This window comes from Aplidium turbinatum, chromosome 7, assembly GCF_918807975.1.
Source record: "Aplidium turbinatum chromosome 7, kaAplTurb1.1, whole genome shotgun sequence".
NCBI classification, from domain to species: Eukaryota; Metazoa; Chordata; class Ascidiacea; order Aplousobranchia; family Polyclinidae; genus Aplidium; species Aplidium turbinatum.
The window spans coordinates 417,539-434,356 of NC_137478.1; the positions used below are offsets into that span (position 1 = coordinate 417,539).

General features: G+C 35.3%; 1 protein-coding gene across 1 annotated transcript; it reads left to right on the forward strand.

The window, feature by feature from the left end:
• The first annotated feature begins 3,811 nt into the window (after positions 1 to 3,811).
• On the forward strand, positions 3,812 to 7,319 carry LOC145774291 (uncharacterized). Its single transcript, XM_082585494.1, has 3 exons — positions 3,812 to 4,832; positions 5,129 to 5,270; positions 5,357 to 7,319. The coding sequence occupies exons 1-3, from the start codon at positions 4,439 to 4,441 to the stop codon at positions 6,879 to 6,881; spliced, it is 2,061 nt and encodes a 686-aa protein (XP_082441620.1). The 5' UTR covers positions 3,812 to 4,438; the 3' UTR covers positions 6,882 to 7,319.
• Positions 7,320 to 16,818: the final 9,499 nt, after the last annotated feature.

Genomic DNA, 16,818 nt, shown 5'->3' on the forward strand with positions numbered 1-16,818 from the left:
ACAAGCACAAGTCGCTCTATACTTCATGTCTTTAAATTGCTTCTTTGTTCTATCATTTTCACTGTAAATCCAATTCATTTTCCTTAAAACTATTCTTGACTTCACTAAATTCAACCTGAACAACTTTAGATATTCCTGTACCAATTTCATTGCTTTGTTCTTAGCCAAACGTATCAGATGGTAGGCCTAAGAGTTGCATTTAAATCGACAAACATTTCATTGCGCTAATAAACTTTCACTTAAACATTATAATTTCAACTTATCTTGATTCAATTTGTTTTCAAAAATAAGTCACACCTGCTTTATGTGCTTCTGGTTTAATTATTTTCCACTTAATTGCCTCAAGCCCATGCATTGCAGGGTCACACCGAGCTAGCTATTTTGGTTGGAGTCGGTTGCATGGATGTTTGTGACATCATAATTGCAGTTTTATTGTGATTCAAATATGTTTATTAATAAACCCATTGCACTTAACAGCGTCGTTGGGTCGATCCATAGATGGGCTACCTTTTCCTACCCCAGAGTGTCAATGATTGTCCGGACCACGAAAGCCTACCAGTTCATCTTCCAAAATTGACAGATTTTTGCTGCGTCTAACAGACGTGGGATAACAATATTTTGTTGTTGCTGCGTTTCTTAGTTTTTCATTTGAAACACTTTAGGTTCTGGGACTAATTTTGGTAATTCATAATTCGATTCCAATTCAAGTTTCACTGAAGACTAACATGGATTTCTTGCGCAAAGAATTAAGAATAGCTCGAAGAACGGAGCGAACAGCGTAGATTATGACCAAACAAAGAATCAACCGCTGTAATAAATCACTTCAAGCCTTGGCTGCTATTGTAGCCATAGATTGTGAGAATCAAACTTGTCAAGAGAAAGCTTGGATTGGTTTTCGAGATAAGTTATTATCAACATGTCACAACAAAATGAACTCGGTGTCCGGTGTCTTTTCGTTGCCTATACTGTGCTGTATGTTGAAAAAGGCACTTTCTGAATTGCAAAGAACGACAACACTTCAAGCAATTAACTAAGTGTTTGTTTCAAATTCACAAAACGCTACAACTACATCTAACAACGTTGCTTTCACATCTTTTCTAAGTCGCATCATTTGTATTGTAGCCTGCCGGCCTTTCAAGTTGGTTTTAATCTCTTTAATTATTGAATAGCTAACCTCTGGGCCACGTTTCTCTGCCTAAACCAGTTCTAACAACTCTCTCATCGGCAAGACGTGTGTCGACGTTGATTCAATGTATGAAAAACTTGGTTCTGTTTCGTCTCCACGAAGACAGTGCACAAACGATGAAAAGTTTCTGTGAATGGAAGCCGCGGCAACCGCGAGACACCAACGGGCGACACTCGTCTATAGACGTAAATAAGACTAATAGCTATGTTAGAAGTAGCTGACATTGTCAAGGGTCGCCCATTGTATCACGTGGACAGTACGGCTAATCAAGTACACAGACTCAAATCTGTTTCTATTTAACTTGGCGCTGCTGTCTAACAGGGACAACCTTGCCCCCCTAAACAAGGATCAGCGTGGCTCGTCGTCGTAGCGCAAACGACTGTCTTGTTTTTAGTTTATAACATCATAAAAAATAATCATGATGATACTGACTACGCCACTATACAAAGTTACTAAGCAATTTGAAGCTATAAAACACACCAATCTCTCCAATTGCGAAAAAAAGCGGCAAACTGTTGATCATTTGATTTTAGACTCATTCATGGACTGTACTACCCAGAGGTTTCAACACAGTTTACCAATGCGGAAACATATTTAAAAACTGGCTAAAAGACAGCGAGCTTCAAGTGCGAAAACGCCAAACGAAACTACTACTACTAAGCAGTGGCGGATCCAGAGGGGGGATTGTCTCCCCCTACTACACAGGAAAGTAACTTTATTCACGGTGCATTTGCAAGGTCAGATTAACGTTGACCTACACATCATTGTGTTTTGTTGAAATTGCGCCCCTACAACTACTTGCTTGGTCCGCCCCTGTTACTAAGTCGTACCCAGTGGTATTGCGAGAATATTCTTTCAATAACTTGCACAAATCAATCAAAACAAACTAACAAAGAATTTTTTAAATGTTCCTCAACTGTGGTGGGTCCGCAACTCTAGTAAAGCTTCAAAGCGGAAGTCTTCATTACAGCTCGTTAAGTCGATGTTTGATTGCAACAATCTAGGTGGCTGTTACAACCGGGCTAACGTCATCTGGCTTGGCTATTCAAGCTCTCTGCCTAAGCTTCCTTTGTTGAAGGTTGGAGACGGAATGAGTCTACAACGAGAGAAGTCAAGAAAAAAGCAATTTGTTTGAGAGAGTATACGTCACCACGATCATCTTCTGTTCGTCGCAATGGCGGCCGTTCGAGCTGTCGCTTAAATGCGTTGAGTGACCTATCGGACATCTGCTTTGACCTTTGACCAACTCTGAAGTTTTATCAGAAATTCAAGTTTCGTTTCAGATACTGCAGTTATCTTTCAACCAGTTCTAAACTTATTGTCGCGGATTCGAAGCGCGAGAGACGTTTTGTTGCATGAACTAATTTGCGTTCGTGTTTTGGCGCTTCTGCTTTTTCCAGACCTTATCTATGTCATGGTAAGTAATCTTATTTGCTTTAGTGATCGGAAATGAAACTGATAAATTGAGACTAGTGATGAAGCAATCAATTAATTGACTGTATTTCCTCCAGGCGTTGCCAACAGCTATTCTGAGCTTTGCATACCATAAAAAATAAAATTATGAAAATTCTTGCCAACTATGACAAGTGAAAAACCGTGGCAAATACCACAATCGAAAAACATTATGGATTTGAAATAAGATTTGCCGATAATGTAGTTTCTCCAAGATTCCGTGACGATATTCGATTAGTTCTTACTGGTGCTGGCTATTTAAAACAAACTCAATAAACATAAACTCTAGTACTCTGTTTTCTAAATTTAAAAATAGTGTTGAAAGCTATGGCTAATCTGGGGTGAAGCAATTGGGGGGATTGCCCTCCTACCCTCCTAAAACACAGAAAAGCAACTTTATTTACGGTGTATTTACAAGGCTGGATTGTAGACCTACACATCGTTGTGTTTTGTTGAAATCCCCCTCACCTCAGGCTACTTGCTGGATCCGCCCCTGGCTGAAGATGTTGCCAAATTACTGATTATCCTGTTTCGGTATCGAACAAGTTATAACGTTCGCGTGTTGTTGCTTTTACCGTTTTTTAGACCTCAGCCACATCGGTATGTATTGTTTTGGTTATGACAGAAAAAAAAAGCTGAATAAAAACAAAGCAAAAGTGCGAAGGAAGAGCCGGTAGCGACATGGAATTGAGGAATCACTGCCTGTCGCTGTTCCTGGAGAAACTTAGTCCGGGGGGTACAAAGTATTCTGGTTATCCAAGCAAACAAAGCTAGAAGCTGCAGCTCCTGCAGAACGTGAGGTACGAGACAAGTCAATCTCTTGGAAGTGAACTTGTGACAGGTCACTAGCCCGGTGAACACCCGATGATGACGTTGTTAGTTCTATATCAATTGTGAGTAGTAAGTAAATGTAAGATAGAAGCCTTGAATGTATTAACCCTCGGTATTAACCTGCCACAAGCACATTTGATTTTATACCACATTTGATTTTATATAGTTATGAATATGAATGGTCTTGTAAATGTATTAACCCAAAGTGGTGACGCAACAACCACATTTGATTTTATGTGAGAAAGGTAAATCGCAAAGTGCAAAGTCCGAATTACGTGAAGCGATATAATTGTGTAACCGGGTTCGCTTTTCTCAGGATAGGATAGGGGAGAGTGGGGAGGTTTGAGCCACTGGGAGGTTTGAACCATGGCTGTTATTGCGGATACCATAAAAGTAGAAATGACGTAACTATGTCTGTAGACAGAGGAAGTAAAGTGATTCCAAAGCATGTCTACGTTAGAGCGATAGCAGCAGCGATTTTAGCGCAAGCAGGTTAGAACTTGTTTTCCTTGCAAAAAGTAAATTTTAGGAATTTCAGTTTGTAGCTGCATGCCATCTTCGCTGTTTTACTTAGGCAATAGTTAATACTACCATGAGTAGTCCTATCTAAAAGGTGTTTAATGATGCTGGCAAATGCTCTGTAAGTGAAAGATTTAATAGCTGATTAGACAAGTTTCTTAAAATGGTGGCAACAGGGAGGTTTGAACCAGTTGATTCGGGAGGTTTGAACCGGTGGCTCAAACCTCCCAGAAGAAAATAAGTTTTAGTAGCTTCTTCTGAAATAGTTTGCGGTCTGTAGTAGTCAATGTATTGTAAGTCTAGTGCTTTAGTATGCATTTGGCTACTTATAAATAGGCTATACAGTCTATGTTAACTGTAGTAATATTGCGAATTGCTTACACAGGGTATTCCTATTGGCCACAGTAAATTACAAGCATTAGTTGAATTTAAGTTTTTATTTCCATCACTATGCCTCGCAAACATGTTAGAACTACAAGCCACGCATCAGCCACTCGTGAGGAGATGTTGCTTGCTTTGGAGGAAATAAAGAATGGAATGTCGATCAGAGAAGTTGCCAAAAGAAGACATATTAACAGGACCACTTTAGGTCGCTATTACAAAGAGTGCAATCGTCCTGGATCTGATAATGGTAGACTCTCAGAAAACATTGGCTATAATAGAACGAAGGTAAAAAGTCTGGTGTTTCCTTGGGAGTTGGAAAGTCTGCTCGCACAGCACATAAAAGACCTGGACGATAGATTTCACGGACTCACACGCACCAAATGCCGTGAGTTGGCTTTCAGTTTGGCTGACAAGAACAACATTCAGATGCCAAGTAACTGGGTGGTTTCTAAGATGGCAGGTTTGTTTTATTTTAAGCCTATGTTGTTTAAAAATTGAATGAGACTGTTCACCAGGCATTTAATTCAATAACATGATACGCTCTTCTGGTGTAAAATAAGCAAAACTATCACAAGGTGTTTTTAGTGATAATCTGCATTTATTTTCCGACGTTTCGTTAATCAGACACGATTAACTTGTTTATTAATTCTGTGTGGAAAATTGTGTACGGTAGCACATTGTAGATCACATTGGTTTGTTTTTTCGACATTACTCAACACACACCACCTCTCAATTCTTTCCCATAAACTTTTGCAGGAATTGACTGGTTTGAAGGTTTCAAGGAGAGACACCATCTGACATGTCGTAAACCAGAAGCGACGTCTTTAGGAAGAGCGACAGCTTTCAACAAAACAACTGTTGGGGAGTTTTTCGACAACCTTGGAAGAGTTATGGACAGGTCTCGTAACAATAGCCTAACATTGCTTTGTACTTAGCAATTCTTATGATCTGAAAAAGGCTTCATTGTATCGTTTTGTGTTTTAGGTACAACTTTGCTGCAAGTAGAATATACAACCTTGATGAAACAGGTGTCACAACCGTGCAAAGACCAAATCATATCGTGACAACGAAAGGAAAAAAACAAGTTGGTTCTGTGACATCTGCAGAGAGAGGAGAACTTGTAACAGTTGTATGTGCTGTCAGTGCTTCAGGTGTTGCCATTCCCCCCATGTTTATCTTTCCAAGAGTAAGATATAAGGAGGAATTTGTTAGACATGGACCAGCAGAATCCATTGGAGAAGGTACCAAATCTGGGTGGATTAACGAAGAAAAATTTTTGGTCTACTTGAAACATTTTGTGAAGCATAGTGGTTGTTCCCCCTCTCAACCTGTCCTCTTAATTCTCGACAACCATGAGTCTCACGTTTCTTGGGAGGCTGTGGAGTTTGCTGATAAAAGTGGCATTGAATTGCTGACTTTGCCTCCTCACACTTCTCACAAACTTCAACCGCTTGATAAATCAGTGTTTGGGCCATTTAAAGGCTATTACAACCAGGCTGTAGATGGATGGATGCGAACCTACAACAACAAAACTTTTCGGATTTATGACATTCCACAATGCGTTAAGGAGGCTTTTTTAAACGCTATGACGCCAAGGAACATCACTTCTGGCTTTGCCTCTACAGGAATATATCCTTTTAACAAAAGTATATTCACAGACACAGATTTTGCCCCATCACTTCTGAGTGATAGACCAAATCCCCAAACAAGTACCTCCCATCAACCTGAAGTGAATGAAGCTAATGTTATGGCCGCAGTTCCCAACACTATTGCTAACCGATCAACTGATAATGCTTATTTCTTTGAAGGTGCGACACATTTACCCGTATCTTCATTGCAAGATCTCGAGGAATATCACGCCTCAGAAAGCTTCATACCACCCAACGAAGTTATTCCATTACCATCAAGCAAAACCCCAAGAGTTCAACGCAAAAGGAAACGAGTAAAAAGTCGGGTTCTCACAGAGACTCCAGAAAAACAGGCAATAAAAATTCAGCACGAAGAAAGACGTGCAAAGCAGGAAAAATTGCTCAGAAGAAAACAAAAAATTATTAGACCAAAGCCAAAGAAACCCCCCACAAAACGTGTGCTAGCTCTTAATGAAAGCTCAAGTTCTGATGAGGATGATGCAGTTCCTTTGGACGATATGTCAGACACAGCATCAGAGAGTGGAAGTAGTGTAAATGAAGAGCAAAATCCCAAAGAACTTGCTGTAGGAGATTTTGTTGTTGTTAAATTTAATACCAAAGAGAACACACGTCATTACATTGGCAAGATAGATGACGTGGGCACAATCGACGAGGAGCCTGAAGCTCGCTTCTTGCAAAAGGTTCCATCTACAAATAAGAGTGGAAAGCCATCATTTACATTCAAAGAAAATGATGAAGGGTCTTTTCCACGAAGCGACATAGTAAAAGTTTTACCCAATCCACAAAAAGCGGGAGGAACTGCAAGAAGGGAGAGCCATTTTATATTCAATTGTTGCCTGAAAGAGTTCAATTTGGAATGATAACATATTGATGTTGACAATGCTTAATTACTCTTACGAGACAGTTGATTGACAGTTACTGGTCGTTGTTTGTGTTGCATGTTTTTTATTATTTTTGTACTTATACCGCTGTAAATGTTTGAGACATCTTTTTCATTGATTATTTGTGAAACAATGTGTATTTATCCAACTTTGAAAAGGTGGGTTAAATTACCCCAGTGTGGTTCAAATCACCCTTTTGAGTGGTTCAAATCACCCCAACCCAAGGGTGATTTGAACCACTTGAGAACTTTCTGAAAATACTTTATATTTTTCGTTGTAATAAATTTCATTTGCAAATTCACTTTGGGCTTGCTCAAGTACATCCTAGACTTGGATGTCATGCAAAAAAATTGCTGAAAAATTGAATCCTGAAGCAGACATTAGGAATATTGAGAAAAGTGGTTCAAACCACCCCACCCTCCCCTACTGATAAAAAGGCATTATGAAATAATGAATTGAAAAATGAATCTTCCCTGGCAAAAACATAAGATGCAATCAACAGACATACGTCATCCAAGCATAGGCGTAGCCAGGGGGGGGCGAAAGGGGCCATGGCCCCCCCCAAATTTTCCAAGTTTAAATTCCGAAGTTGAACCCTATGTCGAAATGTAATAAAATTTGTAGAAATTTATAACCTTTTCCAACACATCTGGCTATTAACATCCCCCAGGACTTGTTTTCGACACACAGAAGGACACCAATAAATTTTGCAAATCGTAAATCGCGCTAAGTTTACGCGATTTACGTTTCTTTGAACTAATTTGTGGAAGCAATTTCAAAATGGCTTACTCTGTTGGGTTTTTGTGTAGTTATTGAGTTTTTGTGAAGCTGAGTTTTTGGTGTTCTCTAATTTTAGCCGCAGTTTTTGCCCGTTCGTGTGTAAGAGCTACCTTTAATAAGTTAATAGCTGCTTATCTGCTAATAAACTTCATACAAATATTACCCTAAAAGTGTTTCCAGAAAGCGCTGTAATCCATTATTTGAGGGTAATTTTTCAAAAATTTTCCGGGGGAGATTGCCCCCGGACCCCCCTAGAATACGCGTGCATTCGGCACGCTCTAACCCCCCACCACTTTTATTGCTTCCCTTGCTCAACCCACCAGGATACGCCACTGCACATCAGGTGGCGATGGCTTAAATCAAACACTTTGTTGTTCTCCTCAATTCATCAAATATTTGGCCCCCCCCAAATTTTTTTTCTGGCTACGCCACTGCATCCAAGCATCAAAAAGTGGTAACGCTAAGTGGTGACGCTATATCAAATGTAGTGACGCTAAATGGTGACGGTTAACTCCGCACTAATTTTCTAAATTATAAAACAAAAATGTCTTATCACGAGCCTAAAAGAATGCATAGGCTACATAAGATTCACTTACATACCATACACAGAATTACATTGCTAAACCTGATTGTAACCATTTTTTTTGCAAACCTTCATTACATCATTTTTTTTTAAACGCTTTACCAGGGAAACAACCTACATTATGTTTGCGGTTATTTAACGTTACAGGATACCTTTGTGTCATCGCTTTTGTTTCATGATGCTTCGCATTGAATGTATTAATTGCGAAATCGTTTTAATTTCGTAGGCTTTTATAATTACCTTGCTTTAATTTCTTTCATTACAATTACACTACATACATTACATAAAGAGCTTGTAAATGATGTGATTTTAACTATTTTTTATCTTCGCTTCGAAGTACTGCCATAATTGTTATTACAATACAATGCCTAAACAGTACACCTAAAGCATACTTGAAGATCATAAAGGTTTATTAACGTTATTTGTATAATGTTTCTTGCTCAACCAACATAAAAATATCAATCTCACAAAATAACTAAAGTAGTGTTGTTGATTTAAATTGTAGATCTTTTGGTTCTAGGCATATAGAACATGACGATTTGAAATACCAACGCAAAATATATCAAAATCATGAACACAGTTATATTGCCAACATTAACAGACGGAGCAGAAACATAGTCATTCACAAAACAACAAACAAGAAATCTGGCCGCGGCGCAAAGGAAAATGGAAAGAATAATATTAAACATAAATAGAAAAGACAAGATTAGAAATGAAGTCATCAGAAACAAAACTTGTATTAAAGATGTTATAGAAACAACAACAAACCTAAAGTGGCAACCACAGAATGGACACGAAGATATGCAAGAAGAACTAGAGCGAGACCAAAAAGAAGATGGCGAGATGCCATAGAAGAAAAGATTGGTATCACCTGGATGACAACAGCAAAAGACAGAATGGTGTGGAAGCATATGTGGAGGCCATCTGCCAGCAGTGGCATGACCGGTTGATGTTGATGATATATCAACGCATGTTTGTTCTTCTTCCCGTACAACACGTAGTGCGGGCCGATCGCGTTGAAGTTAGCAAACTGTCTGTATGCGTATGGACCTAAAAATTATAGATCGGTTAATATGTAGGATTTAATTAAGATGATTTCATAAAAGTTTTGTTAACTTTTTATCGGTTTGGTTGTAGCCATGTTTTTTCGTAAAGCTGTTTGCTTGCAGGAATAGAGTTTTCACTGTTGATTCTGATGGATAGGTCTATTGGTTCGATTCCAGAGCTTTCCAAATGCTGGGTTTTGTTCATGCTGAATGTGTTATTTTGGTAAATCAATGAGGTTTCACTATTTTTTGGCTTGTATGGGTTAGTTAATTTCGTTATACTTTAATTCTTTTATTCATTGGTTTGCTTTTAGTTTAATGTAAAGTAATTAGTCAAAGGGGTGCTTAGTCGCTTATTAGTTAGTTATATGTATTATAATCTATGACTGGTCCAAAAGCTTAATAAATAATGTATTTTTGCATCTCCATTTCGGTTAATCTTCGTTTCGGTTTATGTTGGTTTCGTTAAACCTTTATTTCTTTAGGTCTATGTTTCGCTAAAACAGTGGTTTCAGCTAAACCTTCATATAGTAACGTTTGAAAAATCTAACTAACCTGGAAATTAAAGTTGTTGGTATGATGTCACTTAAAGCTTATAAGAATAATAGCTTTTTCAAAACAACGTTACTCTAACATTGTTATTGTTTTTTTGTACGAATAAATTTTTATTTTAGATGATGCTAATTCCAGCTAAACAATCAACATTCTTTTTATGCATTAAGAACACCCAAATGAACAGCTATAGAACAAATTGTTGCAACATATACTTCTGCAATCTGACAACTAGAAAAAAAATCAACATCACAAATTGTTACCTTAACTTAAGACAAGCATGAAAAAATACAAAGCTCTAACAGAATGCGAGCACAAATTTTGCAACACGTAATGACACCTGATGATAAAAACACACAAACAAATCTTCGAACACAAATTTTAACGTTACAAATTATGCAAAAGAAACTTGTGATATTTTATTGTATTTTCTTAAGCTTGTAAAAATAAAATTCCAATTTGTTGAAAATATTTTTTAAGTTTGTAAAAGAAAATTTAAGTTTGTGGCTTAAAATAATTTTTCATGTGTATGTTTTCAGAGATAAACTTTCAGATTACAATTTGTTGAAACTACTTTTTTTATTTTCAGTTTGTAAGTTATGGAACTTAAAAGTTTGCAGCTGGTCAGTTAATTTTTGTTTTGATTTGTCAATCATACAACTTAAAAGTTTATAGTTTGTTAAAAAAAAATATTTTTAGTTGTTGGTTTTTACAAGGAAAGCTTTGTGATTTATTAAAATTATTTATTTTCATTTTTGCAAGTAACAGAACTAACATTTTCAATTTCTTAAAATAATTTTAGAGTAAAAACTTTCAGTTTACAGTTTGTTGAAATAATTCTTTTATTTCTTTCAAGGATAATACATCTGCTTATTTATTTATTTGTTTAATTTTTATATGTTACACAATTCAGTTTGTAATGTTTTAGCATAGAAAATCAAGATGAGGTATTTCCAGCAACTTAAAGCACGCTTATGATTTTATATAACATGTTTACAAAAACTATAATATTTATAGTATATATTCTTAAAGTTCATATAAATAGATATAATACTATATTCCATTTAAATATTTATAATATATTTTATATATATGTGTTAATAACATAAATAGGTATAACTTTGTAGGATAACCTAGTTATAATATGTTTTTTTAAACATGTTGTTTTGTTGACTATCTTGGCTTGGGGATTGATAAATTGTCGTTAGTGTAACATCAATCACAAGTACGATAATACATGCCAATAGAACAAATCTAGTGGAAGAAGTATGATGACATTGATAGATGTCTATTGGGCACGATTTTGTACATGAGATTTATAATAAGACAACAAATTTAGATGGAGAAGAAACAAGGAAGAGTCAGATAGAATATTTTGTTGTTACTTTAAAACAGCAAGTTTTAGGTAATCATTATCTTTCCAGATGAATTGTAATATATCCTAATATGCTTGATAAAACTACCAGCATAAAAGTTTTAGCATTTACAAAGTAAACCATGCTTGTTTTTAACAAAACTAACAGGAGGGTTGAAAATGTGAAAAAAAAACACTTGTGACCCCAGTATTAACAAGACAACTAATACTTCTTACAAATGGAAGCATGGGATCGATCAGAGAACCAACAGCTCAATTATAAAAACTTCAGAACAGAATGGAGGTGAAACCTTAAGTACATGGTGTTGCCATTTAAAAGTTTAATGTGACACATCGAAAGTGTTTGAAGAGTTTGCAAATTATAAGTGCACTTTGAGTAGCCACATCTTATGCGTTCAAGCACCCCGATATGGTTGCTGGAATACTTTATCTTGATTTTTTTTACTCTAAAAACTTTACAAACTGAATTGTGTAACATATAAAAAATAGATAAGCCGATGTATTATTTTTTTAGAAATAAGAAAACAAAATATCAATCTAAGAGTAACTCACATTAATTCGCAATAAGTAGTAATAAGTTATTGTAAACTAAACATTATCATAATATTTTTTGCTTCAAACAAAACTATGTACAAGAAAACTATCAATTTGAGTTATTATTATCTTAATTAATTTATAAGTTAAATCAAATATCAAGTTTACATTATATATAATTATTCACATTTAATTTTGTAAAGTTAATAAATGTGAAATAAGGAAACATGATGAAAGTTTTGCTCAAAGAAAATACACACGAAAAATTATTTTAAATAAAAAGAATAGTTAAGTTTTGTTTTACAGTACAAACTAATAAAGTAGTTTTGACAAATTGTAAACTAAAAAAAAATATTCTAATAGCATACACACGAAAAATTATTTTAAATCACAACTTAAATTTTTGTTTACATACTGAACAATAATTTTAACAAATCACAAAGTTTTCATTGCAAAAACCAACAACTAAAATATTTAACAAACTGATAAGTTCCATAACTTAAAAACTGAAAAAAAAAAAAAAAAATAGTTTTCAACAAATTTTAATCTGAAAGTTTAGCTCTGAAAACATGCACATGAAAAATTATTTCAAGTCACAAACTTAAATTTTCTTTTACGAACTAAAAATATTTTCAGCAAATTACAATTTTATTTTTACAAGCTTAAGAAACTACAACAAAATATCACAAGTTTCTGTTGCATAATTTCTAACGTTAAAATCTGTGTTTGGAGATTTGTTTGTGTGTTTTCATCATCAGGTGTCATTACGTGTTGCAAAATTTGTGCTCGCATTCTGCTAGAATTTGTATTTTTTCATGCTTGTCTTAAGTTTAGGCAACAATTAGTGATGTAGTTTGCGTTAGGTTTTTTGATTTTTTTTTCTAATTGTCAGAATGTAGAAACAAAATTTACACATACCATCAAACTAAAAAAGGATTGGCATATTTTTATGTGAAACGTATCGTCTGTTCTGATGCTGTCACTACTTTGCCATTATCAATATAATTTGTGTATGTGTCTATGTGCTTTACGACTTATTTTTGCTGTGATTTTTATTGGAAATCTTGTTGTTTAATAAAACTTATGTGCTGACTGACAAAAGAAACAAGACAGCACAGTTTCAATCATATTTTATTGACAAATGGTTCAAAACAATCACAGAATCGAATCTAATTTAATACGTTTTTGAGGTCGAAAAGCGCTGGGTGTTTGATCCTTTAGGACTTTTAAATATTTGAGGATTTCTTGTAATTGGTGTTGATCTTCTGGAGTTGGCAAGGGATACGCTTCATGATAAACCTTCACATTCACTTTCCCATCGATAATATACGAGAGATAGGCAGCTGGCGCGTAAACTTTCCCATTGGTAAAATTCAAATCAATTTGTTGAGGTAGGAGCTCCTCTTTCACACGCTGGATATGCTGACTATGAGAACAATAATTTAAATCTTCTTCTTTGCTCCAGTATAAAATTGGTAAGATATTTTTCGTGGAGGGAAAAGCAAAAAACGATTGTTTCACAATTAGCTTTTTCGCGACTTTGCAAAGTTGTTCAGGATGAAACGCTTTTCTTCCGACGCAAACAGATAATGAAGCTCGTCTTAAGTGAGGATTAAATTCAATTTCATGCTTCACATTGAAAGTACTGGCGATGTCAACAACTTTTGCTGAAGCACGTTTAAGTTTTGATTCGTTAGCTAAGCCTTGTTCAGCCTCATACAATGGTTTATATTCATACGGTTGTGGCGCATAGATTGGTGAGATTTGTTTCTCCATGTTTTCCAAACTATCACATAAAAAAAAAACATTCATTCCACCCTTTTTATACTTTATATATGTTATGAGCATTTTTTAATTATTTCATAATAAGGTGCCTTTTCATCAATATCCTATCGTGAGAATTATGAAGCGAACCCGGTTACACAATTATGTCGCTTCACTTACTTCGGACTTTGTACTTTGCGATTTACCTTTCTCACATAAAATCAAATGTGCTTCATCACTTAGGATTAATACATTTACAAGTCCATTCATATTCATAAATATATAAAATCATAAGCGTGCTTTAAGTTGCTGGAAATACCTCATCTTGATTTTCTATGCTAAAACATTACAAACTGAATTGTGTAACATATAAAAATTAAACAAATAAATAAATAAGCAGATGTATTATCCTTGAAAGAAATAAAAGAATTATTTCAACAAACTGTAAACTGAAAGTTTTTACTCTAAAATTATTTTAAGAAATTGAAAATGTTAGTTCTGTTACTTGCAAAAATGAAAATAAATAATTTTAATAAATCACAAAGCTTTCCTTGTAAAAACCAACAACTAAAAATATTTTTTTTTAACAAACTATAAACTTTTAAGTTGTATGATTGACAAATCAAAACAAAAATTAACTGACCAGCTGCAAACTTTTAAGTTCCATAACTTACAAACTGAAAATAAAAAAAGTAGTTTCAACAAATTGTAATCTGAAAGTTTATCTCTGAAAACATACACATGAAAAATTATTTTAAGCCACAAACTTAAATTTTCTTTTACAAACTTAAAAAATATTTTCAACAAATTGGAATTTTATTTTTACAAGCTTAAGAAAATACAATAAAATATCACAAGTTTCTTTTGCATAATTTGTAACGTTAAAATTTGTGTTCGAAGATTTGTTTGTGTGTTTTTATCATCAGGTGTCATTACGTGTTGCAAAATTTGTGCTCGCATTCTGTTAGAGCTTTGTATTTTTTCATGCTTGTCTTAAGTTAAGGTAACAATTTGTGATGTTGATTTTTTTTCTAGTTGTCAGATTGCAGAAGTATATGTTGCAACAATTTGTTCTATAGCTGTTCATTTGGGTGTTCTTAATGCATAAAAAGAATGTTGATTGTTTAGCTGGAATTAGCATCATCTAAAATAAAAATTTATTCGTACAAAAAAACAATAACAATGTTAGAGTAACGTTGTTTTGAAAAAGCTATTATTCTTATAAGCTTTAAGTGACATCATACCAACAACTTTAATTTCCAGGTTAGTTAGATTTTTCAAACGTTACTATATGAAGGTTTAGCTGAAACCACTGTTTTAGCGAAACATAGACCTAAAGAAATAAAGGTTTAACGAAACCAACATAAACCGAAACGAAGATTAACCGAAATGGAGATGCAAAAATACATTATTTATTAAGCTTTTGGACCAGTCATAGATTATAATACATATAACTAACTAATAAGCGACTAAGCACCCCTTTGACTAATTACTTTACATTAACCTTTTGCGGTCCAATTTTTTTTTCCGGTTTTGGTCCGTACAGGTCCAATTTTTTTTTTTGCTTTTTTCCCATAGATTTCAGTATGCCTATTGCAGATTTAAACTCTTTTCTAAGAAAAAAATAAAAAAAACTCCTTTTTGTCCATCAAATTTGCCCCAGTTTAGCAGAAAAACAGGTTTTTTTCTCGTTATAAAGCATGCTTGATACACTCTTTACAAGATAAATGTGAATCCTCTTGACATTGCCTCGCTCATATTTACATAAAAACATATAGTAGATGCATGTAGCAATGTTTTTTTATAATGTACCAATAACAAACGGTGCAATAAAGGGCACACAAAAACACCACAAAACAGTAATTTTCAACAAAATGTTTAGGGTTTGTAATTTTCAAGCGTGTGATACTTTTCGAAGCATTCTCCTGGGTGGAGACCAGGTTTTCTTGTGCAAGTTTTACAGAAAAATAGCGTTGTTTTTCTGCTTTCTTTGGTTGAGCAAACCATGCAGATTCTGTTATGTCCACGTGGCCGTTTGGATACGAAATGTGGCCATTTGTTCAGTCGTTCACTTGCATCGCTGGTACTTGGTCTTCCTCGGTGTGGATTGCGTCGGATATCTCCAACAAGCTGCACAATCAGTTTTTTCCTGAATTGCAGATGTCTTGCTCTGGGAAGACCATTCACCTCTTTGAAGAGCAAATACGAATTCACAACACACACCTCTACAAGCCAAAAGAAAAGCTTCCTCCACCAGCTTAGAGTTTTTCGGGTGAAAGAATATGAAGAACAATAATGATTTGAACGATCAACAGCACCGATGTTGGAGATGTAATCACTGATGACTACAGGCTTTTTCACATCTTCTTCTCTACCTTTTACCCATCTGTGATGCAGAGATGTAGCCTACTTAGCATGAGAATCAGTCGTCTGTCCTGCCAAGCCAGACTCATCATATCATCTTGATGCCTGTAGATTTTTATGTCACCGTTCCTCAGACGTAATCTCTTTATTTCTTCAGGCAATCCAACTCTGTTTTTTTAAATTGTCCCTGTGAGATGAACCTGTCGCTCTTGTAGCTGTGCAGCCAGAATGCAGCTTGTGTAGAGTCGATCGTTGTAAACATGATACCCTGCTCCTTGAGCTTTGTTGAGAATTTGGTCTACCAAATGTAGCACTATTCGTGTCGTGAAAGGCATCCAAGGAAATGGCAAGCTATCAGTGGTTGGCGTGCCAAGGTAAGGTTCAAAAGAGGAAATGTACCCATTTGCACTATCCGATAGAACGTAAATGCGCAATCCCTATTTTGTGGGCTTTTTTGGGTTATATGTTTTGAAAGAAATTCTTCCTACGAAGCCAACAGTGCTCTCAACGGCAACATTTTGGCCTGGTGTATAAATTTCCAAGCATTTTTTCTGTACATAATCGACAACATTACTGATTTTGCTGCCACGAGTAACAGGTCCCACAGTTGGCTGAAGTGATCGTACATGCAACATCCAATGAATCTGCAGAAATCTTTTTCGCGAGAAAACATCAAGAAAAAAAGGGCAGTATTCTGTCCACTCTCTACTAAAGTAGTCTTTTACATTACTTTTTTCTGTCAAGGCCATTTTCAATACCACTCCAAGATAAGCTTTCAGCTCTGTCAAGGACACATCTTTCGAGTTATACCAAACTGAACAGATACTGAAAACTTTTCCTCTCAAACGAATTGTTGCATATGCATTAGTTGCTGTGACCATTTGCATGAGCAATTCATCTGTCATAAAGCTCTGGAAG

What these genes read in the sequence shown, in the direction of transcription:
- LOC145774291 (XM_082585494.1), top strand. Translation starts at nt 4,439, where the DNA reads ATGCCTCGCAAACATGTTAGAACTACAAGCCACGCATCAGCCACTCGT. An exon ending in GGTGGTTTCTAAGATGGCAG is followed by an intron (nt 4,833 to 5,128) that starts GTTTGTTTTATT and finishes AAACTTTTGCAG; the next exon opens with GAATTGACTGGTTTGAAGGT. An exon ending in CTTGGAAGAGTTATGGACAG is followed by an intron (nt 5,271 to 5,356) that starts GTCTCGTAACAA and finishes TTTGTGTTTTAG; the next exon opens with GTACAACTTTGCTGCAAGTA.